The sequence below is a fragment of the Onychomys torridus genome, chromosome 20 (genome assembly GCF_903995425.1).
Source record: "Onychomys torridus chromosome 20, mOncTor1.1, whole genome shotgun sequence".
Classification (NCBI taxonomy): Eukaryota; Metazoa; Chordata; class Mammalia; order Rodentia; family Cricetidae; genus Onychomys; species Onychomys torridus.
Genome location: NC_050462.1, coordinates 13335890 through 13361953, shown reverse-complemented (window position 1 = coordinate 13361953; position 26064 = coordinate 13335890). Strand labels below are relative to the sequence as shown.

The following is a 26064-nucleotide window of genomic DNA, read 5'->3' as shown; positions in this document are numbered from 1 at the left end:
CTTGGCATTAGCTTTGAGGTTTTCTCATTAGGAGTATCATGAACTGGGCTATACTATAGCACCCAACAGCCCCCGCATCTCAGAAGATTCAAAAGTAATTTCCCGTGGGAGTTAGGAGCCAGCAGAGTCACCAGGGGGCCTGCTAAGTGGCTGTTCAGGATGAGGCCTGGGAGCAGTTCTTCTGATTCAGGCATTGCTGCCTTCTCTGCTGGAGGGGAGGACAGAGAGTTTAGGGGGGCCCGTGATGCCCAGCACGGAAGTGATATACTTCTCCCATATTGTAACTAGTCACATGGCCCCTCTCAACCTCAGCATTAAATACAGTCTTGAGGGGAGTGAAATAGATACTCTTTGTGGGGTTTGACCCTTCCCTCCCACCCTGCTGTCCTCCCTCCCTCCCTTCTTTCTTTACTCTTTCCTGTTGCTTTTTTTAAGACAGGGTCTCACTTTGTAGCCTAGGGTGGTCTAGAATTTACTGTGTATCCCAGGCTGGCTGTTCTTTTCACCAATTAGCAGAAAACATTATTTCATTTATGATACTTCTAATTATTAAAAAGCTTATTATAGATTTAAATGTGTAAATTTTTATTTATTTATATTTTTTAAAATGTATTTTTAAAGCACTGTTTTAACCTCTAGTACAAATCTTCAGAGGAGGCCTCACCTCTGTTGACAGAGAGAGAGAGAGAACAAGGAATAGACTTCAACTTTTCTTGAGCATTTTGATGTAGGGTTGGCCTGCGGAATCAAAGACAAAAGCTAATGGGTCAGGAAGCTAGTACTAGGAACACATGGCTCAAGGCAGCTTTAGCCGTTTCTGTCTTTCTAGCTTTGCCCCTTGAAGAAGAAATAAGCAAGGGGATCATGGGAATGTGGCTGGCATTTTCCAGCTGGATATCAGTTCTGGAAATGCCATCTTACAGGCACCAGACTCCTTATTGGCAGCCTACAGGCAGAGACCAGGCCCTTTGTGAGAGGCAATAGCTTTGAAGTAAACACCTGGAGGTGAAGTCGCTCAGTAGGAAGGAGGGTGGCTGGATGTCTCAGAGGCTACACAGCAGCTTGCTTTTGGTATATAGCTGAGCAAACCTTCCATAGCATAACCACTAAACCCCTAGTTATTTACACCATAAAATAGTGTTTCAGATTTGAGTTTGAGGACATTCCGCATAAGAATTTCCTGCAGCATTTATCAACACTGTCTGACCTAAACCCACAGATTTTTCTGGACATTTGGCCTTGAATCTAAAAGGCATCCCCAAGGGATTTCAGGCCAGCAAAGTTTGAGTCTCACCTCCCTGTGGCTGTCACCAGGGTGCTACAAGGCACGTGGAGACAATACTACCTTGATAAATGGCCACACTAAGTAGTTTTTCTACACTGCCTTGGACACACCGGCACATAAGAAACAGCGGAGTCCTTGGTGTCGTGACTTACTCAAACGGAGTCTGTAATGGTATAAAAGGCCCCCAAGCAACTGTCCCACTATCAGACTGACTGCTCCCTCAGCATCAGGGAAGCAGGCAGGAGCCTTCGCCTCCCGGTAACTTAGGCTTTCTTTCATGTCCAGATGGTGTGGCCACGGACGGTCACGGAACGGCTGCTGGACGAGCTATTTGATAGCACCTCGTCCCGCTTCCTGGCTGTCTTGGAAGCTCTTTCCGACTCAAGCAGGCGGATCCTGCAGACTGGACCTCTGGTTACAGACGAAGTGGAGCTCCGCGATGTCGTCTTAGAACTGTTCATGGCTGGGAAAGAACTTTTGATTCGTAAGTAAATGTTAATATTTTTATAGTAGACACTGATAACAAACACCTTCAGCATGATGGCTCATATGTGAGAAAGCAGTATCAAATTTACATATTGTCCTTGAATCCAGTGGCCAATAATTCATTTGTAGGGTTTTTCTTTCCCCTAAATTACCCATCATCCACGAGTAATGAGAATTACATTTCTTTCTTTTCCGGCTTTAATCTCTTAATGTTTCCCCTTCATTTCCTGACTTATTGCACTGACCGGAATCAATCAGAGTGCTGATAGCTGCACTGTCCCAGTATGACCACAGATGAGGAACCTTCAACACTGCACCGTTAGTTCAGACATCTACTAGAGGGATTTATAGATGCTGTGGGTTTTTTTTCTTTTTCTTTTTTTCTTTTTTGTTCATGGGATTGTTCATACAATCAGTTAGCACTGACTCTCTCTCTCTCTCTCTCTCTCTGTGTGTGTGTGTGTGTGTGTGTGTGTGTGTGTGTGTGTGTGTGTGAAGACAGGAGGCTGACTTCAGGAATCCCCCTCAGTTGTGGTGGTATTGTGTTCCCCAAAATATTGTGCACCCTAATAAACTTATCTGGGGTCAGAGACAGAACAGCTACAATATTAAACACACAGGATAGGCAGTGGTAGCACACACCTTTAATCCTAGCATTCCAGAGGCAGAAATCCATCTGTTCAAGGATACAGCCAAGCATGGTGACTCACGCCTTTAATCCCAGGGAGTGATGGTAGAAAGTGGAAAGATATATAAGGCATGAAGACCAGAAACTAGAAGCATTTGGCTGGTTAAGCTTTCATGCCTTGGAGCAGCACAGTTCAGCTGAGATCCATTCTGGATGAGGACTCAGAGGCTTCCAGTCTGAGGAAACAGGATCAGCTGAGGAAATGGCAAGGTGAGGAAGCTGTGGCTTGTTCTGCTTCTCTGATCTTCCAGCGTTCACCCCAATAACTGAGCTCAGGTTTGATTTTATTAGTAAGTAACTTTAAGATTTCTGCTACACTCAATGATGATTGTTATTTGTTTGTTTGAGGCAGGGTCACTGGTTTTGTTAGACTGACTGGCCAGCAGGCCCCAGGGATCCTCCTCTTTCTTCTTCCTTAGCTCTGGATTACAGGGTGCCGCCACACCTGGTGTTTTACATGGGTAAACGGAACTCCTCCTTATGTGTGCATGGCAAGCCCTCTACTGACCGAGCCATCTCTCCAGTCCCACTTTCCATTCTCTGAATGGTATCTGTTACGACAGTAATTATTAATTGTATTTTTATGTTTTGTGTCTGAGTCTTTTGCGTGCATTTACGTTTGTGTACCACTGTGTGCCACCAGAGGGTGTCTGTTTCCCTGGAACCAGAATTACTGATGGTTGTAAGCCACTATGTGGGGTTCTGGGAAGAGCAGCCAATACTTTTAACCATTGCGCCATCTCTCCAGACCCCAGACACTCTTAAATTTTCATGTAGTCCAGTTTGCCAATACATCCTTCATAGTTAATCCTTTTTGTGTCCTATTTAAGAAGGGTCTGCCTTCTCAATGCCCTACATGAGCTACCATGTTTTCTTCTATAAGTTCTGTTGCTTCATTTCTTACACAAGGTCCACATTGATGTTATTTCTGTGGGTATGAAGTAGAGAGCACCATTTGTTTATTCTTGTGGCTGTCTAGTTGACACAGCACCATTTTGAAGACAGTTCCCTTTCCTCATTGACTGTAATATCCTTATCATCAGCTTAGACACATCCTATTTCCTCACTCGGCAGTGTCCTCCAGTGAGGTGTCCAGTTGTGTGGGTGGTGTGTTGTGGCACAGACGCGCCAGTTTGTTTACTTATGGAGAGACTTTTGCGTTGTCTCCAGTTTGGGGCTATTAGGCATAACTCTGCTATGAACTTTTGTTTGAAAATAGCGTAGCACTTCTGTGGTCTAATTGCTCACTGCTATGACGACTGTATGTTTAGTTTTGGGAGAGATTGCTGTCACTCTCTCCAGGTTTACGGTGCCATTTAATATTCCAACTTGCCATGTGTGAATGACACAATCTTGTGGCATCATTGACAGCATTGGTGTTCCCACTATATCCTGCCTCCCCCCCCCCCATTCCCCAATCCCTGGAGCTGAGGACTGAACTCAGGGCCTTGTGCTTGCTAAGCAAGTGCTCTACCACTGAGCTAAATTGCCAACCATTTTTAAAATTTTTTTTATTTTAGTTTATTCTTATAGGTGGATAATGGAATCTCCCTGTGTCTTCAATCTGTGTTTTCCTAAAGGCTAAAGATGCTGAATGGCTTTCCTGCCAACTACAATCCTCTTCCTCTTTGCCTACTTTCTGAATATACTGCTAATTTCTTCTTCTTTTTTCTGTTCTGTACACAACCTCTGATGACTGCTTTTCTAAGACCATCCATAGTTTTATTAATTTGTCGACAATCAGTAGTTTTATTAATTTGTCCTCCTCATGGCTACTTCCCAATTTTCATTGCGTCTGTTTAAATTTAGTTCTTTCTGCTCAAGTCTGGACACTGAGGATGTTAAGGAGTGGATAGCAAGCCTTACTTTATAAGGCTTGTTTATTCTAACGTCTGCACACTATATCTCCATGTCTTGGACACAGGGTTTCTGTGGGGAGTTTGATAGTTAAACCTCATTGTTCTGTAGGCTTTAGATTTTATACTTTCATCGTTCTTATGTTATTTTTATGTCTCACCACCCTGGGTCCAGTGATGCAGGAGGCATTTTGAGCTCTTGTGTTTTTGTTTTTAATTTCCCATTACTGTTGCATTTCTTCTCCGTATCTACCTTTCTTTCTTCAAGACATACTAAACAAATGTCAACGTTTTTACATTCATCACCAACCTCCCATCTTATTTTTTCTCCTCCCTTTTGTCATTTCTGAGAGGGCTCCTCAATGTGAGTTTCCACGTCACTCATTTGTGCTTTATTTTTTTCTGTCCTGGCCTTCTGTCCACCAACCCAGTTTATTGTCTCACCACTGGTAGACTTTGGACGCAATCCCTACTCGTTCCTTTCCCTAGGGGCCCAATCCTCACTTCATGCTTCTGAGGTCTTCTCATTTCTGAGAGAACACTGAGCTTAAATTCTCATTCTCTCTGCTCCGTTTTTCTGCTTCCTGTGGTAAAGGATGCTCACTTTGTGGGTTTTCTTTGAAAATATTTGCATATCTAATTTGCTTTCCACATGACCTTACCTTTTGTGGCCTTGCAGTAGCCAGATGATTTTGTTTTGTTCAAGACAGAGTTTCTCTGTGTAGCCTTGGCTGTCCTGGAACTCACTCTCAGACCAGGCTGGCCTCGAACTCATGGGGATCTGTCCACCTCTGCCTCCAAAGCGCTGGGATTAAAGGCATGCACCACCACCACCTGGAAGTAGCCAGCTGATTTGGCTCTAATGTCTATCTAGGAGGAGATATAGGAAGCTAGATGTTAGCTTGAATAACTTGTGTGTGTGTGTGTGTGTGTGTGTGTGTGTGTGTGTGTGTGTGTCCTCACCTGAAGGCAGTGAGCCTCTGACCCCATACTTTAATGAAAATAACACCTCATGTCTTCATTTAAAAAGTTCCAAGAGAAACTGGAGAAGGGGAAACCATGATCAGAATATTTTTTATATGAAAAAAATCTATTTTCAATTTAAAAAGTTCTCAAGTGGTATCTTAGTTAGGGTTTCTATGGCTGTGAAGAGACACCATGACCATAATAATTCTTATAAAGGAAACATTTAATTGAGGCTGGCTTATAGTTTCAGAGGTTTAGTCCATTTTCATTGTAGTGGAGAACATGGCAGCATGCAGGCAGACACGGTGCTGGAGAAGGAGCTGAGAGTTCTACACCTTGATTTGCAGGCAGCAGAAGGAGACTGTGTACTGCACTGGGTGTAGCTTGAGCATATGAGACCTCAAAGTCTACTCCACAGTGACACACTTCCTCAACAGGGCCACATCTACTCCAACAAGGCAACACCTCCATGGGCTGAACCTTCAAACACATGAATCTATGGGGGCCATTCCTATTCACACCACCACAAGTGAGAATTTCTTTGATTTCATTCACTCAAATTCTAAACCTTATCTCATTGCACATACCCTGTACACAGCTTTCACTGAAACAGGAAGAACACGTTTCCACTTCTTTATGTATTCAAGTTCTTCCAAGCAGTCCCCTTATACTGGGTCCTCTTTCATCTTCTTCTGTGGGTGTCTGTGAAATGGCCAGATATGCCAAGAGAGTTACCTGTGTTCATTGTTCTCAAGTCTTCCCTTCTACTAAAACATCAGGCAGCCTCTCTCCCTACCACGTTGCTGAAAACCTCACAGATGATCTCCTTTGTGCTCAGTGAAGACTCCTCCTCAGGGCTTCGTTCCCACACTGTTCTGTAGGTTCTGTAGTGCTCACTCCTGCTGACTCTGTTTTTCACTGAACACTCTCCTTGGCAGGCTTTTGTCTCTCTGCCCTCACTTATTTGATGCTGTTTCTTAGCATGCACATAGCTGATCCTGCCAACTGCTGTGAATTATGCTACTGACGACCCTAAAAGCCACACTCCCTTGTTTAGTCTTGTTTGAATGTCAAGCTGCCTATGAAGCTAATTCATGGTTGCAAGTTTTTTATGGTCTACACTTCTCCTCCTCCATCTTAAAACAAGATTTATTTATTTTTATTTTATGTGCACGGGTGTTTTGCCTGAACAGATGTCTGTGCACCATATATGTGCCTAGTGCCCTGTGCCCTGATGTCTTCAGAGGCCAGAAGAAGCCATTGGATTCCATGGAACTTGAATTATAAACAGTTGTAAGCTGCCATGTAGGTGCTGGCAACCACTGGGTCCTCTGTGAGAATGGTATTCGTAACCCCTGGCCATCTCTCCAGATGGCTGTGCGCCTTCTTCCGAGTGACTTTAGCACATGTCCTCCCTCCTCCCTGTGTTAGATGCCCTTACTATTTGTCTCCCTAGCACTGTGCATTTGCCCACTTAGGTTTCTTACTTGGCCCTACTACCCTGCAAACTCAGCCACAGTGAGGTTGGGGACTGTGTCCCCCCCCCCCCCCTTTTTTAATCATTGTTTTCCTGATAATGTCTGATGGTTAATGTCTAGTAAATGTCTCCTTGCATGAATGACACCCAGACATTCCCCTCTCCTTTTCTAGTTTCAAATGTTAGTACACACGGAAAACTTGATTTCCCAAAAACGTGTCTCCTGGAGCATGTGGTGGAAAGGAAAAATGTCATTTCTGCGCTTGCCGCTGTCAAATTTGCAAAATTGGCTTTTACTTACGAGGAATGGGGATTATTTGAATCACTAGCTGGACAGCTTATTTACTTTCTCCAGGTAACACATGCAAAGCTCTTCATTTGTTTTCTGTTCTGTTAAAATGGCGTGGACTTGCTAATTACCTTGTGGGATATACTTTTCTCAGAAGCAGGATAGCCCCGATTTGAAGAAAGCAGAGAAGGATTTAATTCTTCTGGTTGCAATAGAGCCACTGATCAATTTAAAGAAAAACAAAGGTTCGATCTTCCCTCTGGAAAATGATAAGCAGGCACAGCCCATTCAAATTTATCTAAAACATATTGCTTGTCATGGTGAGTATTTACCTGCATTTTTAAAAAATTGCTCTGTGTGAGAAGACATGGTCTTTTCAGGTAAGATGAGACAAAGTATGTTGGAGGCTTAAGGACTGGGGGTGTGCCTGGTGACTGAGGGTTTGGCTGCAGTGACTGTGTGGCTAGGAGCAGTGGAGTTTGGGAGTGTGGTAGGTCAGAAACAGCTGGGTATCCGATGATGTGTTGTCACCACGCATGAACTGCCTTTGACAAAAGAAAAAAGTCCTATGTAGGTGTTACAGGGAGTGGGAGGTGAGCAGGGCTGCTGACCAAAGGGCAAAGGGCAAAGGGCAAAGGGCAATGGTGAAGGGGGATGGGAATCGGCTGAGCAGAGAGAAAGTTGGGTTGTCCCTTCTCTCCAGCATGCAGTGTTTTCTGTTGTAGGACTTCAATAATTTAAGCGTTATTGTACAGATAATTTAGCATCTAATCTGCCTTTAGATTAGTGAGCTTTGTTTATTTTCTGTAGATGAACTGTTGAATAGTCTTATTAAATAAAAAACCCAGAGCCAGATATCGGGGTTAAAACCCGAGAGATCAGAGGGATAGGAAAAGCCACAAGCCAACCTCACCTTACCCACCCTCAGCTTCCAAAGAGACCTACTTCCTGTATACCCACACCTATATGCCTTTCTGTTCTGCCATCTCATTTGCTCTCTCTGTCCAGTTACATCACTTCCTCTTCTGGCCCAGCTCTGTCACTTCCTGTTTGTCCGTACAGACCTCCAGACCTTTATGGTTAACTAGTGTTGGAATTTAAGGCATGTGCCACCACACCTGGCTCTGTTTCCAGTGTGGCCTTGAACTCACAGAGATCCAGATGGATCCCTGCCTGCCAAGTGACAGGATTAAAGGCCGCGTGCTACCATTGCCTGACTTCTATGCTTATTGTAGTGGCTGGCTGTTTCCTCTGATCCTCAGATAAACTATATTGGGTTGCACAAATAAAATACCACAGTCTCCCATGCCCTTTTAGGCATCACATAGCCGTTCCCTCGCAGTAATTCACTTGTACCCATAGTGAGAGACTTTACTTTTCTATCAGTATCTGAATCAACACCTTTATTTCTCCAGCCGCCATGTTTCAGACCATCCTAGTATTCTAAGACTTCTCAACTTCTCTTTGGACATAGTTGGCATATGTACTGAGGGTTAATAATAAAAACATTAGTCTATTTAAATTGCATTACAGCTACTGAGGTTAACTTTGACAAGAAAACCTTTTAAACAGTGTACTGGCATGATAAATGGTCCAGGCATCACCTGTGCCATTTTTGTAGCACGTCTGTGTTTTGTACTCGAGGCTTAGAAGTTGGTTTCTTACCCTCATCATCTGCCTTTGGTTTGCAGAGTCCTGTGTGAGGAGCTGTGGTTACTCAGAAGACATTTTTCATTTGGCAGCAATTCTTCATTACTGTGTTTGTATCCCTTCCAAGGTGAAGTAACTCTCTGGAATAAGTTGTAACAGTGTGGGAGGAAAAACCTTTCAGGAGTCTGGCCCAGCCTTAAACTGTGACGAGATCTGCTCTTGAAGTTCTTAATTATTTGCGAACATTAGAGAACACATCGTCGCGTTGGTTGTGGCTTGGAGCTTTTGGCTCCTTTTTGCCATCATGGGTGTCAATCTGCTTCTTTAGGGCGAAGGCCTAGGCTAGCTGTGATTCATCCAAAGATGGGGAACCCGGGCGGCAGTTCTGAGGGAGAGCGAGTATGTTTAGTGCATTATGGCCATGGTGCTTTTCGGCCCATGGTGACAATGCCTGCTTAGTGTCACCTCTCACACGGTGCCCAGAACTTAGAAATGGCCCATGTGCAGGTGCCTGGGTAAAAGCAGTGTCTCAGCCTGCCCCAGCTCCTGTTTTTTTGCATTTGGAAAGAGCGACTTATTGTGTATCTCATGATCTCTCTCTCTCTCTCTCTCTCTCTCTCTCTCTCTCTCTCTCCTCTCTTCCCCTTTCCCCTCCCTTCTCCTTTCCTCCCCCTATCCCCCAGGGGCAGGGAGGGATTGACCCTAGGGTCCGACTTGACAGAGTGCTCTACCCGTGAGCTGCATTATCCCTGGTCTTCTAGCACTACGTTTAAATTTGGGTCCCAGGGTCCCTGAGCTTCCCTGGAAGCCGGTGTTGAGCAGTACTATCCTAAATCTGTTTTCAATCCTTTTATAGATAATATTGGAATTCTCACGACATTGTATTTGAAATTTAGGTTTTTGATTATGAAAAGCAGAAATGGTAATTATAAAGTTTTGCATTACTGTTTTCCCAGGTAGATGAAACACAATAGAGGATTAAAGTATGCTCTGTTCTTACAGTATTTCTATTTCTTCTGAATTTATTAGAGTGTCTTGGAATGTGTAGTAGATTTTTCTCTCTCTCTCAGTGCTTGGGATAGAATACAGGGCTGCATGTATCGAGACAAGTACTCTATCCCAGAGCTAGCTCCCCTGCCCACTTTTGACTTTGGATTTTGAGACAGAATGTCATTAAGTTGCCCAGGCTAGCCTTGGAGTTGAGGTCCTCTGTGTGTCTCCGCCTCACGAGTAGTAAAGTGACATCAACGGACCCAGCCAGGTGTTTAATTTTGTAAGACAGGCAGGAAACATAATTATTATAATGGGCCAGCTTAACAACAACAACAACAACAACAACAAATCAAGACTTAAAAGGGCAAAGACCTTTCGCTTATGCATTTAAGAAGAATACACGATGTGTCTTAGTTCGGCTCAGCTTGACTCAAGTCCATGCACATTTCCCAGTGTTTGGTGTCTGTTCTGTCCCCAAGTGCCTGAGAGCGGTGGCACATAGCAGCAGCTTAAGTCCCAGAGCTTCCAGGGAGCCACATTTGCTGTGTTCTAATCACTTACTTTCCAGTTCATACATAAGGAGTCCTCTTTTCTTCTGACAAAAGCCAACTCATCAGAGCGGGGGCACGCCCATCCCGGGCCCTGTGCTGATGCCCACAGAGAGATCTGCTCAGTTCTGCTGGTTATTCTCCACCCTCCCCTGCATTCTCTCCCCCTCCCTCTGCATGCTCCTCCTGCCCCTGTTACACTTTACCCTTTTCCTCTCCTGTTCTTTATTATTTGAATACAAGAAAGAAAGAAGTGTACTTTGCCAGGTTAGAGAGGACTCCACGGTTCACAGTCTTGGATGAAAATGTTTTGGACTGCTTTTTTTAGAGAGCTGACTAGTTCACAGTGTGCTAGGTGAGACTCAGGGAGCGTGACTGCTTAGGTGCTAATGTCTCATCTGTGACTTCCTGGTCACTTACCCGTGGGAAACCATTCCCACGTGGGTTCTCTCTATCTGTTAACGGCAGTGAAGGCACTTGCCTTAGTCCACTGATTTGGTGAGGGGTGGGTGATTTGGGACACGTGAAGCGCTTACAGGAGTGTTGCCTGACCCACACTGAACGTTGTGGACACACATCGTATTCTTCTTACTCACACACTCACCATTTTTGTTTTCAGGGTATTCAGCCTGATAAGGATATCGTTGTGGACACAATAACGTTCTTATGGCAGAAATGCAAGCTTGGGATTCAGAGGATAAACGCGTCCAGAAGCGACTTTGCGAAATATTCTCACAAGATCAGCACCAACAAAGTACTCACTCCCTTTTGCTTTCCTTTCACATGAGTTGTGTTATTTTTGTTTTTTAATTCAAGTTGAGTACACATTTCCAAACTGGGCCTTCCCTAGGATCTACCCCGTAGCTCCGGGTCTTTGCTGATGTGTGCGGTAGGAAGCCATTCTTTATAGTGCTTACTGAACCTGCTCAGGAGGTGTGCTGCTGGGCCCTGGCCCAGCCTGCTTTCAAAGAGTGGAAAATGGTTTCATTTTTAAAGGAAGGAACAAATGCAGTGTGTCTAGGCTGTATGAGCGTGGATGGCATTTATCAAGCAGAGGAATAATAAGAGTAGAAATAAGTCAGGAGCACCAGGGTGCTTTTCTCTCCTCAATAATATATATTAGAGTGCTCCTCGATAATATATATTAGAGTGCTCCTTGATAACATATATTAGGGCTCTACTTGATAATATATATTACTTAACAGAGCTGTTGCCCCCCCCCCCCCATTGGAAGGAGAAAGTGGGGGATTTGAGCATTATAAAACTGGGAACTTAGATAAAATATTTAGTGACAAATGTTTTATTTCTAGTGCGCCCGAGCTTCCTACAACTAATGGTACTGATCTAACATTTTGGTCATGTTCTCTTTTAAGTCATAATAATGGTAGATAGATACCGTTTCATCATAGGCCTCAGAGAATGCTGGCTGGTCCATGTGCTATCCTTTGGGGACATAGTCATGAAAGTCAATTTCTGAGCACCTGGAGTGGGACCAGAAACACATGCCCACTTGGCTGACTTTGTACTTTGAGAATATAGCAAATATTGATGATGTGAAAAAATAACATCATAAAGTTTCCATTGTAGCTACAGGCATGTACTTTATAAGCAGGTGAATATTTATGGATGTTTTTAAACACATTTATTGTTAAATATTTCATTAAAGTCACTTTATGTAGTTTATGATTAAGATACATTAATAAAGAAGCCTTCTTAAGCTTGGTTGTGGTCAGGGAAAACTAAAATTTGATAACTTTGCCTCTTCATACAATTTACTATTAATTTATTTTGATTTGCATTTTCTTTTTGTAGTGGGTTTATCTCCTATGGCAGATAAGTGAAGTGATTCACTGCTATCAACTGGAAGATTTGGACATTGTGATGGTGGCTGAGATCACGTTACGAATAACTGAGATATTAGAGTCCTTGGGGAGCCCAAAAAGAAAATTCAGGAAATCTGCAGGTAAATGATAGATGAAATGCATGATGAGACTCTTAGCATATGCATGGACAAATTAGCGATGTAAACATAAATTAGAATACAGGATAACTGCCGATCACAGGAGCTAGGCATCTCATTAGTGGGCTTCCTTGATGCTTTACAGAGAGAGATAATGGTGTGTGCTTAACCAGGTAAACAGGGGAAACGGTAGACGCTCTGTGGTTTGAGGCTGGACATGGCCTCTCCCTCATCTGTATTCCCCCTCCCCATTCCTAATCGCCACACACTCCACCGTTGCCAAGCTCCTTCCCCTTCCTTCCTCTCTCATTTCCCTTTGATGCCTTTCCTCATTCATTTCTCAGCAAACACTTCATGAATGAAGAAAGCATGTTTTTATGCTGCTGCCTTCTGGGCCCTTGCCATACTGCCTGGCACAGAGAAACCCTCTCCAATGAGTATTTGTGTGAGGAAGCAATGGTCTGCCATTTTTATTGTCTCATTCCTAATTTGCTGTCACCGATGCTCCTCAGGGCTGTAAAATGGCGCCCAGTTTCCCTCTTCAGAATTTTCATAGTATCCAATAGGAGAAGTAGGCTTTGGTTTTGTTTTTAATAAGATGAGGTCTCAGTTAGCCCAGGCTGGCCTTGAACTCGCTGTGTAGCAAAGGCTGCACTTGAACTCCTGATCCCTTTGCCTCTACCCCCAAGTATTGGGGCTGCAAACCTGTGTTACCATTCCTGGCTCACCTTCCTGCCTCTCTACACTCCCGATTTCCTCTTCCAGGCTCCTTGCCTCATATTTATTATTTTATTATCTTCTTAGCTTATGAGTGTAAAAAGTGTTGCCTGTCTTTTCTGCAGCCAAGAGACATTTTCTAGATTGTCTGTTCCTAGAAGCAAAATGCCAAAATGATTCCATCTTTAAAAGTCTGTTTCTTATTCAGTTTTGCTGTTTCATGCACGAGTTACTTTTGGAAGATAATTGTTTTACACTGCTCATAACTGGGCTAAATACAACCGAAGGCTTTCATTTTTTGTTAAGAAATTGCCATCAACATTGGAATATGGGCTATTTATGAATGAATATGTTGTTTCATTGGAGTTATTAAGTATGTTTTTAAAATATAGGAAATGCAGCATTACTTTAAAATATTTATAATTTATATTCCTCTAGTTTGGGCCAGATTTCTCTAGTATTTGTCTAAGTCCATAAGGTTGTGCATTCTTTTAAATGGGTTTTATAGAACAAGGCGATGAGCAAAGACTAAAGACTCCCCTGGTGCTGCCACCTTGTTGAGAAACAATTCTTGAGGTTTTTTTTTTTTTTTTTAAAGATTATTTGATATAAGTAAAACTAAGTACACAAAAGAAACATTTTGATATCTTGTCGAATTCTGGTGATGAGTCATTTCTAAGATCATTAATTAAGAAAGATAACTGATTTAGTAGACTGGTTTAATCATCTGGATTCACTCCTGTATTTCCATTTTGTCTCCCCCTTCCATTCCTTCTGCATTTTCCTTCTGTCTTGCTCTCATTTCTTCCTCATCTCTTTCTTTTTCCTCACTTCCTTTCTTTTTCAGAATTATCTGCAAAAAAAGGGCCTGAGGAGTTCCCTGGGACTCCAAAGGGGATCCCAGAAGTCCTTCCAATATTAAAGGTACTGCAATATATTATGGAGAACATATTTTAAAATGTTAATTTTTATTTTCAATATCAAATTTACAAATGTATAGTGGTTCATTATAGAAATGTCTCTGGGTGTTGAAACTTAAAGAATTTTTGTTGCTGTGTGTGTATTGGTCACTACAAATACACCCTCCCACTTGGCCTTTCCTCTAGAATAGGTACCACCAGTCCTAAATGAAAGTTTAACACAGAAACCTAGACAGTCTTAGTGTGTGCCTCTGTGTGAGTTTGTACACATGAATGCAGTACCTGCAGAAGCCACAAGAGGGTGTTAGATCTCCCAAAGCTAGAGTTACGCAGTTGTGAGTCACTGGAGGAAGGAGGTGTTGAAATCAAACCCGGGTCCTTTGAGAACAGTGTGCGCCTTTAACCACTGAGCATCTCTCCGACGGAGGTCTTGCCGTTACATTATCACTGCTTGTTTGAATATGTCCTGAGTCAGAGATTTCAAGAGTGGGGATGCTCCGCTCAGCACATGCCTCTGGCAGGCTGAATGAGTTCTTACCTGATTGAAATGCACCAAGGATGCTGATGGCGCTCGGGAGTGCTTAGTAAGCTTTGTCTTGAAGGAGAAAGGGTGGGAAGCTACACAGCGGTTTGCTTTTCTTACAATATTTGAATTACTTCTCTACATGAGCATTTCTGTCTAGATCTGAATGGAGCTGCCTTACATACACAGCTGACATCTACCTGTTTGGAGGCATCATCCAGAGAGAGCAGTGCATGTTGCCTGTCCTCTGTGATTCCGGGACTGTGCTTCACGAATAGAAGTCATGGCAAACAGTCATGGATGATTTTAATTAAACGCAATAGGGTCCTTTGCTGTGGAATTTCCCAGGGGTCACTTTGCCTATAAGCTGTGTCATTTTCTAAGGCGATGTAGAATATCATGTGTTTTATTATCTGAGAACAAAACACCTCTTATTCATTGTGGAGCATGTACCAGCCTCTCCATGTTTTATGGATGAATTTAAAAATATTTCCCTAGTGAGGAAGCCAGTGAATATTTTGATTTTTCTGATAAACTGTAGACTAAGTTATGAAAGCTGCATTGACATTGGGGGGTGTTTAACAATATACAAAATGAAAATATACGACTTCATTGTCTTGATATCCTGTGTCATTTTCTACGCCTTCATGCCCTATTTCAGTTTATCATATATATGTTTTGTTTATATATTGTTATTATATATAAACAATAATAATATATGTAATTATATATATTGTTTTTTTGAGACAGGGTTTCTCTGTATAACAGCTCTGACTGTCCTGGAACTCACTCTGTAGCCCAGGCTGGCCTTGAACTCACAGAGATCCGCCTGCCTCTGCCTCCTGAGTGCTGGGATTAAAGGCATGTGCCACCACCGCCTGGTTTATATTTTTAACATGTCATATTCTGCTGCTTTTTGTAACATTATTTTGGCGGCACTTGCCCTGTTTGCTATTAGTGCTTCTCACTGCTATCTGTTTTGAAACCTCTAGAGATTCTTATAATGAAGTTTAAGAGATTGAGTATTTTTGGATAGTTTCCCTTAGGATCCCTGATGGATTGGTTCTGGAACCCTCCCAGGTGCTAACATCAATGGGCAGGCTGTCTCTTGTGTAAGGTGGTACAGTGTTTATCTAGCAGCTGGGCTTGCCCTCCTGTGTACTTTACAGTTTCCTAGATTACTCTTAATACTGAACACAGTGAATTGTGTAACTAGTATAGTGTATTGTTTAGGAAACAGTGACACGAAAATGTCTGTATATGTTCAGTAGATGCAGTATTTTCTTGATTTGTGTGTGTGTGTGTGTGTGTGTGTGTGTGTGTGTGTGTGTGTGTGCTGATGTTAGGTTGGAACCCTAACGCGACTTCTCCCGACCCTGCCCACACTGAGAAAACTCTGAACACAGGAATGGTACCAAAAGTCCAGTTCCACGTTTCTGGCAGGCAATACAACCCACCTTTCTGACATGGCCAGCCCACTCAAGTGCCCACCCAGGGACTGAGCTTTTGACCACACTTGGGCACAATCCCAGCTCCTGGCTGACATGTCATCACCCCTCACCTAACGTCTATAAAACCTCCCTGCCGTAGCCTGGGCACTGGACTTCTCTGGCCCCTTCTTTGGGACTGGTAAACCCACCCAGGAGCAATGCCAAATAAACCTTCATTTTTCTGCTTTTAATCTGGTCTGAGCTGGCATTTTGCATGGGCAGAAACCTATTATCTGGTGCTGAATCCTGGGAAGAGTGGAGCCCCCAGCCTGAAGGCAGGGCCCCTGGCCGCTTGGGAACCCCTGTTCCCTCTCCCCAGAGGTATTGGGTACTTCTCTGGGTCCAGTACCCCAGGCTCCCTGTCAAGAGTCATGGCCGTGCCAGAGCAAGCCCATTCCAGAACAGAAACTGTTCCGAGGGGCCTTGCTGGATTGGGGGACATCCTTCCCAAGGCTACCCCATCCCCACTATGGACTCCCCGCTACTGCAGGGGATGCCTTGCTCTAGTCTTTGGTCTTTGGCACAGGCTCAGGAATGGGCAACGCCAGATCTAAACCCGATCCTCAGTTGTCCCTGAGGTGCCTGATACAAAATTTATCCAAATCGGGGCTGTCCTAGAATTCACACCCCACACCCCCGATTTTCCTTTGTTCTGTGGTCTGGCCTTGGTACACTCTGCATAACCAGTCTAAATGGCCACCAGAGGGCACTCTTGATTTTAACATCCTCTGTGATCTTGAACATTTCTGCTGGTATGGGCACATGGTTTGAGTTCCCTTATGTCCAGGGCTTTTGGGGTCTGTGCTCCCACCCACCCTTCCCTCTGCAGCCAGTGCTTGATGGCCCAAGTCTTGCTGGTCAGGGATGCCCTGTTATCTGGAGGCTTGGACCCTGAGCCCTCCGCCCCTGGCTGAGCTGCTTGAGTCACTGACGCCCCCACTCCTTCCCAGAGCCCTGCCTACCCCTCCCCCTTCCTCACCGACTCATACTCCACCTAGTGGCCAGACTTTTCCTCCTTTCCTCTCCGCTTCCTCCTTCCCCTTCCCCATCCCAAGACAAAGGCCAGCCTCCTCCCCCTCTCCCACCTCTCTCCTCCCCTCCCCCTCCCCCACCTCTCTCCTCCCCCTCTCCCACCTCTCTCCTCCCCCTCTCCCACCTCTCTCCTCCCCCTCTCCCACCTCTCTCCTCCCCCTCTCCCACCTCTCTCCTTCCTCCTCCTGTTCCTCCTTCTTCTCTACGTGAAGAAGGTTCCACGTGAAGGTCAGCCCTTACATCCACTTCCTTCCCACCCTCCTTCCCTCTCCTTGTCTTCCCCTTCCACGATGTCACAACCCACACTCTGGTCCCCATCTACACAGGGGGCCTACCCTCCCTGAGTCCTCCTCTGTGGCTTCTCACAGACTGCCGCTCACCTCTGCACTCCTTAAGAGAAGGCCGGAGCTGAGGGGCTGGCTGTTCAGGTTCACGTCCCTTTCTCTTTCCAGGATCTCTTGCAGACTGAAAAGCAGTCAGGCTCCTTTTCTGCTAACCCCTCTGCTTATACCAGGGAGTTCGGCTGTTTTTCCAAACCTGTGACCAAACCTGGCACAACCTTTATGTCATCCAAGCCTCCACTCTCACCCCGAGGATCATACAGACCTGACTCACTTAGTGGACAATACGGTCCCTGTGGGTGACATGGGTTACCAGCCAGGTCAAAACGTCTGCCAGGGGAGGGACCTCATGGTCCTCTCTCTGCCTCCTTCAGGTCATGGAGACTGTCTCAAACAAAGTCAATAATTTTAACAGGCTGACAAGGATCTGGCCATTTTTCTAAACTGACTACAAGAGACCATGATTCAGTATACCCGCCTTGACACAGCCTCCCCTGTGGCAGCCATGGTCCTGGATACCCATTTCATTTCTCGAGCTCCTTGGCCTGGTAGAGGATTAATGTGCCCAGACTCTGAGACTCCCATCACCCTCCCCAAGCCCAGGGTAATGCTCCAGGTGGCAGGTAAGTCCATCATCTTCCTGGTGAACATGGGGGCTACCTTTTCTGTCTTGACCTCACACTTAGGTTCTATGGTTCCTTCGCTGATTTCTGTCACGGGGTGGATGGAACCACCTCCTTCCCACCCAAGATCCTGCCACTTCCCTGCATTCTTGCAGGATGATTCTTCTTACACTCTTTTCTGGTCATGCCTATCTGCCTATTGCCTTTACCTGGCCACCACATCCTCAGTCACTTTGGGGCCACCCTCTCTCTGGCCCCCATAATCTCTCCTGACTCCCCTCTTCTTCCTCTGGTCACCTCATGGGTCCCTATCCCATGCTGCCCTGTCCCTACCCTCCCAGATCTGGTTGACCCTCAAGTATGGGGTATCTCTGTTGTTTGTTTATTCTCTTTTGGGGGACCCACAACCCAGATCCCAAATAAATCACATGGAGGCTTACTCTGAATTATAAATGCCCAGCCTTAGCTTGGCTTGTTTCTTGACAGCTTTCCTTAACTTAAACCCATCTGTCTTTTGCCTCTGGGCTTTTACCTTTCTTTATTTTTGCATACCTTTATTACTTACTCTGTTGCTGGTTGTGTAGCTGGGTGTGGTTGGCCCCTGGATTATTTTTCCTTCTCTGGCTATTTCTTCTTTTCAATAATCCCCTCCCAGATTTCTCCTTCTATTTATTCTTTCTGCCTGCCAACCCTACTTATTTCTCTCTTCTGCCTCACTATTGGCCGCTCAGTTCTTTATTAGACCACCTGGTGTTTTAGACAGGCACAGCAACACAGCTTCACAGAGTTAAACAAATGCAACATAAACAAAAGCAACACACCTTAAAGTAATATCCTATAAACATATCTCCATCCCAGTGATCACTACCCACCACCAGTCGATCCTAGTTGGCCGTAAGGACCCCTCTTCCCTCCCCTCCAGACCCCAGTTTCCCATTTCTGAAACCCATCACCTCAGCCTCAAGCACATTATTACCATATCTCAGTGACTCTCAATCCCTTGCCTTGCAACACCCCCATTCCCCCAGCGTGTAAGCCCCCCCGCCAGTGCCTATCAGTGCCTACCAGCGCCTACCAGCGCCTACAGCTTCGTTCAGGACCTCTGCTCATTAATGAGGCAGTCATCCCAGACCACCCCACGGTCACCAGCCCACTTCCTCTCCTGACTCTGGTGGCAGTCCTCTTTTTTTGCCTGGCTGGCCCCCATTATGGGACTGGTCATTCTCATTTGTCTATTTTTACTTCTATTCCCCTGCCTTCGCCAATTTCTCTAGGAATGGATTCATGGGGTCTCTAGTGTGGCAATTAACACCCCTACATTCCTACCTCCTTTTGAACACCAGCCTGCCACCCCCCCCCACCATCTCATGCTAGCAGGAAGTAGCCAGATCTGAACCAGCACTCATATACCCAAAGAGGTTGGGATGTTTGGTCAGAACCCCTGCACAAGCTCAGTAATGTGATGCCATACTTTCCCCAACCCCACCCACACTGAGAAAACTCTGAACAAAGGAATGGTACCAAAACCCAGTTCCACGTTTCTGGCAGCTCATGCAACCCACCTTTCTGACATGGCCAGCCCACTCAAGTGCCCACCCAGGGACTGAGCTTTTGATGACACTTGGGCACAATCCTAGCTCCTGGCTGACATGTCATCACCCATCACCTAGTGTCTATAAAACCTCTCTGTCTTAGCCTAGGTGTATGACTTCCCTGGCCCTGTTCTTTGGGACCCATGAACTAGCCCAGGAACAAATAAACCTTCATTTTTCTGCTTTTAACCTGTTCTGATCTGGTCTGCCGAATTGACAGAAACCTATCAGTTGAGGCCAGAGATCAACCTTAGATGTTGTTCCACAGGCGAAATAGGCTTAAAAAATACATTTAATTAGTGTGTGTGTGTGTGTGTGTGTGTGTGTGTGTGTGTGTGTGTGAAGGCATGCACCATGGAGCATGTATGGAGGTCAGAGGACATCCTGTGGGAGTTGGTGTTTTCCTTCCACAATGTAGATCCTGGCTGAAAGTGTCATTACTACTGAGCAATCTCACCAGCCCTACAAGTACTCAGTTTAAAAGTACGATTTCATCTTTCTGCCATACTTGGTATGACAAGTAAATGCTAGGAAACTTGGTACCAAACAAATGTCATAAAAAGGGGTTGTTGTGAATTTACCTTCTCAAATGAATGCTCATTTTCTAATTTTAAGGCCCAGAGGTACATATTTGAATTCTTTATTTTTAATTGTGGCTTGTGGAGAGAGCTAGATTTAAGAGATCTCAACTGGGAACAGAAACTGGTCTACGTGAGGGGCAGAGGAGGCATGATTGCCCAACAGTGGTTTGTCTAGGGCTTCCTCATAGTGCCTACACAAGATGCAGCCTCTCTTTTCTCACTCCAGACACAATCAATTATAATTTCAACTCAGGTGGGTTCTTAAGGACACTAGAGTTTGAGAATCACAGGTGTGGTGGGCTAGCTCTTGTTCTCCATGATGCGAAGGGGGAATGTGCAGGAACCCAAGTGAGAATTAGAAAGGGCTGAGTTTTCTGGCTTGAACTTTTCTACCAACTAGAGCCACTACATAAAATGGATTTCCTAGGTGTAGTGGGTAGCCATTCCAGCTTTGATCTGGAAGTACCACCCCCACTGAGGCTTTGGTAATTGTCACACCTACAAGGCGGAGCCGAGAGACGCTGCCAGCCGCAGTGATGAGAAGCAACACCTTAAGATACCAGTAAGCCATGAGCCACATGGCAACTTATAGATTAATAGAAATGGGTTAATTTAAGATATAAGAACAGTTAGCAAGAAGCCTGCCACGGCCATACAGTTTAGAAATAATGTAAGTCTCTGTGTTTACTTGGTTGGGTCTGAGCAGCTGTGGGACTGGCAGGTGAGAGAGATTTGTCCTGACTATGGGCCAGGAAGGAAAACTAGCTACACCTAGGTGTTGAGTTTCTCACAACAAAGAATCCAAAGGCCATTGCTACTGGGCCTGGAGTCAGAAAATGCATTATATGCTCCAAGTAGTTTACTACAATGTCTTGAGAAATTGCCACACTATGACATCTTTGATGACGAAGGTGTAAATGTCAGGTATTAACACTGTGTAGTGCACAGTCTGCTCAACCATAGCAGCACATGGTGCCCTGAAGCCTACCATTTGTTCTGGACGGATCCACTGTTGAATCTTGGCTAGGATGTTGACTTATGAACTTGAGTGAATCATGTGATCTGTCCAAGTATCTTCATCAGTGAAACTACAATGGTACCTGTTCTGCTGGGTTGTTAGCCTACTTAATGGACATATTAGTGGCACTTTGGAAACATGGACCTTATGTATGTTAGCTGTTTATGTTTCATGGGGAGTTCTGACCTCAGCTTAGGTCTCAGATCTATGTGGAAGGGAATTATTGTAGGAGAGTCCAGGATTCATGTATTCACTTAGCAATCCTTAGGTGAGAAAAATTATATTTCTTGCATACATGCAAAATACTACATGAAAAATATAAGGGGTACCATTGTGATGACATGGTTTAGAACAATTTCAAAATTTTTCAGGATACGTAGCGTCTATTCAACAAATGGATTGATTATAAAAACACACTAACTAATGAGTAATTGTCTTCTAGAGCCCCGGCAGTTAAAAGACTGTGCAGTGTAATTATCCCTGGATTGTAAGCAAGTTTTAATTTAGTGTTGGCTATGGTGTTGAAGACAAGATGTGCGTAGTGGTGATGGTGAAGATAATGGCAGGATTCGGGTGTGTGTGGGGTCTTCAAACATTTTTGGTGTCAAAAAGGTATCCCCAGGGCTGAGGCAATAGCTCAGTTGGCATAATACTTGATGAACAAGTGTGAGGACTGAAGTTCAACCTCCAGAACCCGTGTAAGAAGCCAGTGTGATGAGTCATGCTTGTAATCCTAGAGCTGGAGAGGCTGAGATAGGCAGATTGCTGGAGCTCACTGGCAAGCTAACTGAGCCTACTTGAGAGACCCTGACTCAAGAAAGAAGGCAGATGGCCCCTGAATGCTATCCTCCACCCTTAGTGACCTCTGTTTTTGGCTAAACAACAATGACTTAAACATTTCCCTTTTGGAAGACATCTAGACATTTTGGACAGAGTTGAACAGGTATCTTTAAGCACATTGCAAAATTCACAAGAAAGTTAGGAAAATTCTAGAGGCCAAAACAGAAACAGGAAGTGAAAACTGGAATAGTGGGCATGCAGGTGGATGCTGCATCAGGTTGCGGGGTGTAGTTACAAGCAAGCATAGGTTTTTTTGTTTTGATTTTTTTTAAACAGCTATCTAGGGGAAGGAGATAGAACTTCAGCTCATGAAAGATGGAATTGGCATTGAGCCTCCTCATAAAGTTAGAACCTACAAAAGACTACATCCTAGGGAAAAAAATGTGTTTTATAGGGAGATATTTCAGGCTAAGTCCTGAGAGGAGGAGTGAATGGGAGAAAGTCTCACACCAATGATTTGCAGCCTTGGTTGTATCCTCAAGTCATTTTGTTATTTGAACGGATAACTTGAGTGGTTGGAAGCCTCCCTGAGCCTGTGACTGTTGGTGGAGATAGATACGCTGAATGGTTGTATGGGATCCAACTGTGTATATTCCCTAGAAGTAAGGCTGATTCAACATTAGCACTCTGTAATGCAGTACAGCACAGTCCCACATCAAAGAGTAAGGAAAAACATGGCCATACCAGTCCACAACGAGATGCAAATGAAGCCTTTGACAAGAGCAACAGCCAACTTTTCAAAACATAATATTTAGCAGATAGAGATAGAAGGCCTCTCACCCAATAAAGCAAACCATCCAAAGACTGTCAATTAATGTTATAACTATGGTACAAGATTAAAAACTGTCCCTTTATTCTGATATAATCATATTTGGGTAGCCACCATTTTCCTATTCAACATATTTTAGAAGTCTTAGACAAATGAAGACTGAACCAGGAAAAAAAAAAAAAGAAGAAGAAGCAGTAAAGACCATACAGGAAGTGATCATTTGGTTTCAAGCACAGACACAGCTCATCGCAGGGTATTTAGTGGTAGTGGTCTACATGTCCATCAGCACATTCATAGTAATGGTGGCATGCTCTTGAGAATGGCATCTTCCATCCTATACAAATATGAGTCATCCTTGCATTTCCTACATTTGGATTCCAGGGAACTCCTGGAACTGTATTTGCAGCATGTCACTTCTGGACGGTCCTAGGTGGCTAGTCTTCTATGGAGGAACATTTGACTGAGTTTGTAATGAGAGGTTCTTATTCTGTGGTAGCAGAAGGAAGATGTGAATTTACCAGCCGTATTAAGCAAGCTCTTGCAATCCATCTGTACCACTGTAGTAGGTGCTGATGCTTGAGGTTGCTGTCAGCTGCTTCCCAGGTTCCCTGAGTCACAGAGACTCCAAGGAAGCTGTGGAGAATTACAGGGAGATAACTTCTCACCAACAGTTGAAAAACATGGGGAACCTGTTGGTTGTGTACATTCAGCCCCTTTCTGCTTGGGGGTACTTAGAGAGAGGTCCTGTGGCATAACCACACTCTACCTGAATCACTAAGGTGCCAACACCAGCTTGAGTCTGTGGTCGAGTGAAGAAAATATCTGGAAGAATTTTATGATAGAGAATTTAAAAAGCATTTAAAAATTAAATATGATGTTACATATTGCTCTCACCTGTATGGTGAGAGTGGGAAAAAATTAGGTAGCACAAATGAATGATAAAAGATTCAGGGGAAGTGGCTCCTTGTTGGGGTAGCGAGGCAGAGTGACTTTGTGGATGGTGGCCCAGGGGGCTTTGGTTTTATCCATATGTGTAAAAGATTCAGAGAAAAGCATTTGGATATGGCTGATGTTCTTTGTTCGGTACTAGTCTTCCTGTGAGAATAACAATGCTAAAAAAGATGTGTAGACTTTGAAAATCAATCTGTGTTGTTTTTTATGAACCCAAAGTCTAAATTTCCAGCTCTTACCTTCTGAGATTTAAAAAAGTAGCAAGTTTTAAAATTAAGTGTGTGAAAGAACTAAGCTTATGTGAAGTTCATAGTTAACATTTACCTGTGTGCTGGATACAGGTAGAATTTTGGAGACAATGACTGGAACTGAAATGTATATTTGTGAAATATATTATTTTCATCTTCATCGACAGTACTCGGTATTTAGTTGAAGCTCAGCATATTTAGTAAGAGACAGAGCGTGGCTGGCATTGGACAGACTGTTTCTGCTCTTCGGTTTTGGGTGATTGTTAAAAGGAGTTTCAGCTTTTCCTTTTTGTTTGTGAAATTATTCCAGCGAGCACCCTCGGAGCAGCTATTTTATGCATATGAACTCCTCGATAAAGCCATCGCTGGGATGAACTGGAATTCCATGTTAACTACTCTGTCAGATGGATCATCAACAATTGACCATTGCTATGTCAAGGTGAGGGTGAACAATCTCACATTAGGTCCAGGTTTTCCTTAAGTAGGAAAAGAGCTGGCTTTCCAAGGACGTGCATAAAGTGTTGTTTCTGGGCTGGAGAGATGGCTCAGAGGTTTAGAGCACTGACTGCTCTTCCAGAGGTCCTGAGTTCAATTCCCAGCAACCACATGGTGGCTCACAACCACTTGTAATGAGAGCTGGTGCCCTCTTCTGGCCTGCAGGGACACATGTAGACAGAATACTGTATACATAATAAATAAATAAATCTTAAAAAAAAAAAAGTGTGGTTTCCTCTCATAGGCCAGAAATAGCTCTTCCCAAAAGAAATCAAGGAGAGTGGTGTCTCTGAGTTTGTCAGTGAAGAGGACACTCTAAGAGAACACGCGTCGTCATGTGAGCCAGCTGCTCAGGGCTAGAAGTGAACAGAATTAAATGGCTATGAATAAGACAGAACTTGAAAGAGAATAAGGCAGAGCCATTTTTTAGGTTGTTTTGATAACTGTTTCCCTTTTTAATTTCTTCTTCAACTCGGCTCAAGTACTCTCATGACATAGAGGGGGATACTTACAAGCCCATCGCACCAAACAGCTTCATGATGGATCTGCATCTTGAGTTAATCCAGGCTCAGCACCGCATAGCCGTTGTACTTCTTGACCAATTGCAAGGTAGTAGTCACCCCGAAGTAGCCATACAGAAGACCTGTTAAGCGCCATTCAAGGGCAGAGTGGATTAAATCTTGTACTTGTGTTTGTTGCCCACTTTGCAAATAAGTTTTATTACTTTATTTTTTTTCTCCTTGGATTTATTGTTTATCAGTTTACACTTTGCATGGCAGGTCAGTAGATTTCTAAAAGGGTATGATTATATTTGTTTGCTTATAGTAAGTTATTGGTGTTTTGTTAATTCAACAGAACAAGCATTTATTTAGTACCTACCAAGATCCTTTGTTTTTACCTTCTTACGTTTTCATCCTTTTATATTTTATTTTAAACATTTACATAGCTTTAAAAACTGTTTTCTATGTGACCCTTTAGATGTAGAGTGGAGCAGATAATAATGAAAGCATCTCTGTTTCATCATAAGTAAACTGAAAGCCTGATACAATGTTTCTGTTACGTAAACAAGCTTCCCAAGAATAATTAGCCATAAACATTATTTGCAGCTGAAAATATGTGGTTTAGAAATGCCATTTAAAGCTCAATAGAATGATTGTGTCTGGTTCCCTTAAAAAATACTCATTATTTCCTATATCATCCTTGGTGGAAGAATAGGGCTCTGTTCGCTCTGGGGGTTACTGTTTAATGGTTGATTCTGACTACTGTTCATCAGGTCTTTGAAGGCCAAAGGAGTTTTCATGAGGGACCACAATCGGGCGTGGATGGTGGGCCAGAACTCGATCTTTGTGGAGTCAGTGAAGGTTCCAAGCTGTATCCCTGAGTCTCCTTGGCTCTTCTGCTGTTGCTTTATTGACCTCCCACCCTAGCACAGGCTGCTATTTTCTTCCGTCCGTCCTTCTTCATTCAAGTATGCTGCCACTGGATTCATGCCCTGGAAGTGCTGTTTCTGTCTTTCTTATTCAAGAACTCCAGGGTGGCCATTCACTGATGACCACGCTTTTTCTATGACTCATCTATATCTGTACTGAGAGTTCCCCGTAAATCTTATCCTTCAGTGGTATCTGCTTCTATTTTTTTGTCAGTCACTATCATTTACACTCATTAGCACAAATAAAATCAACAAAAGGGGCGTGTTGTTAGGGTTCCTTAGGAAGCCCCGTCGTGG

General features: G+C 43.9%; 1 protein-coding gene across 1 annotated transcript in view; it reads left to right on the top strand.

Moving 5' to 3' along the window:
* Cfap54 (cilia and flagella associated protein 54) overlaps positions 1-26064 on the top strand; it is a 286067-nt gene that overhangs the window by 29526 nt on the left and 230477 nt on the right. Inside the window, exons 9-17 of the mRNA XM_036170056.1 lie at positions 1571-1769; positions 6932-7113; positions 7202-7367; positions 8739-8824; positions 10858-10992; positions 12051-12201; positions 13763-13839; positions 24154-24282; positions 24821-24947. Of these exons, the coding sequence (XP_036025949.1) occupies positions 1571-1769; positions 6932-7113; positions 7202-7367; positions 8739-8824; positions 10858-10992; positions 12051-12201; positions 13763-13839; positions 24154-24282; positions 24821-24947 (1252 nt within the window). The remainder of the gene's footprint in view (positions 1-1570; positions 1770-6931; positions 7114-7201; positions 7368-8738; positions 8825-10857; positions 10993-12050; positions 12202-13762; positions 13840-24153; positions 24283-24820; positions 24948-26064) is intronic.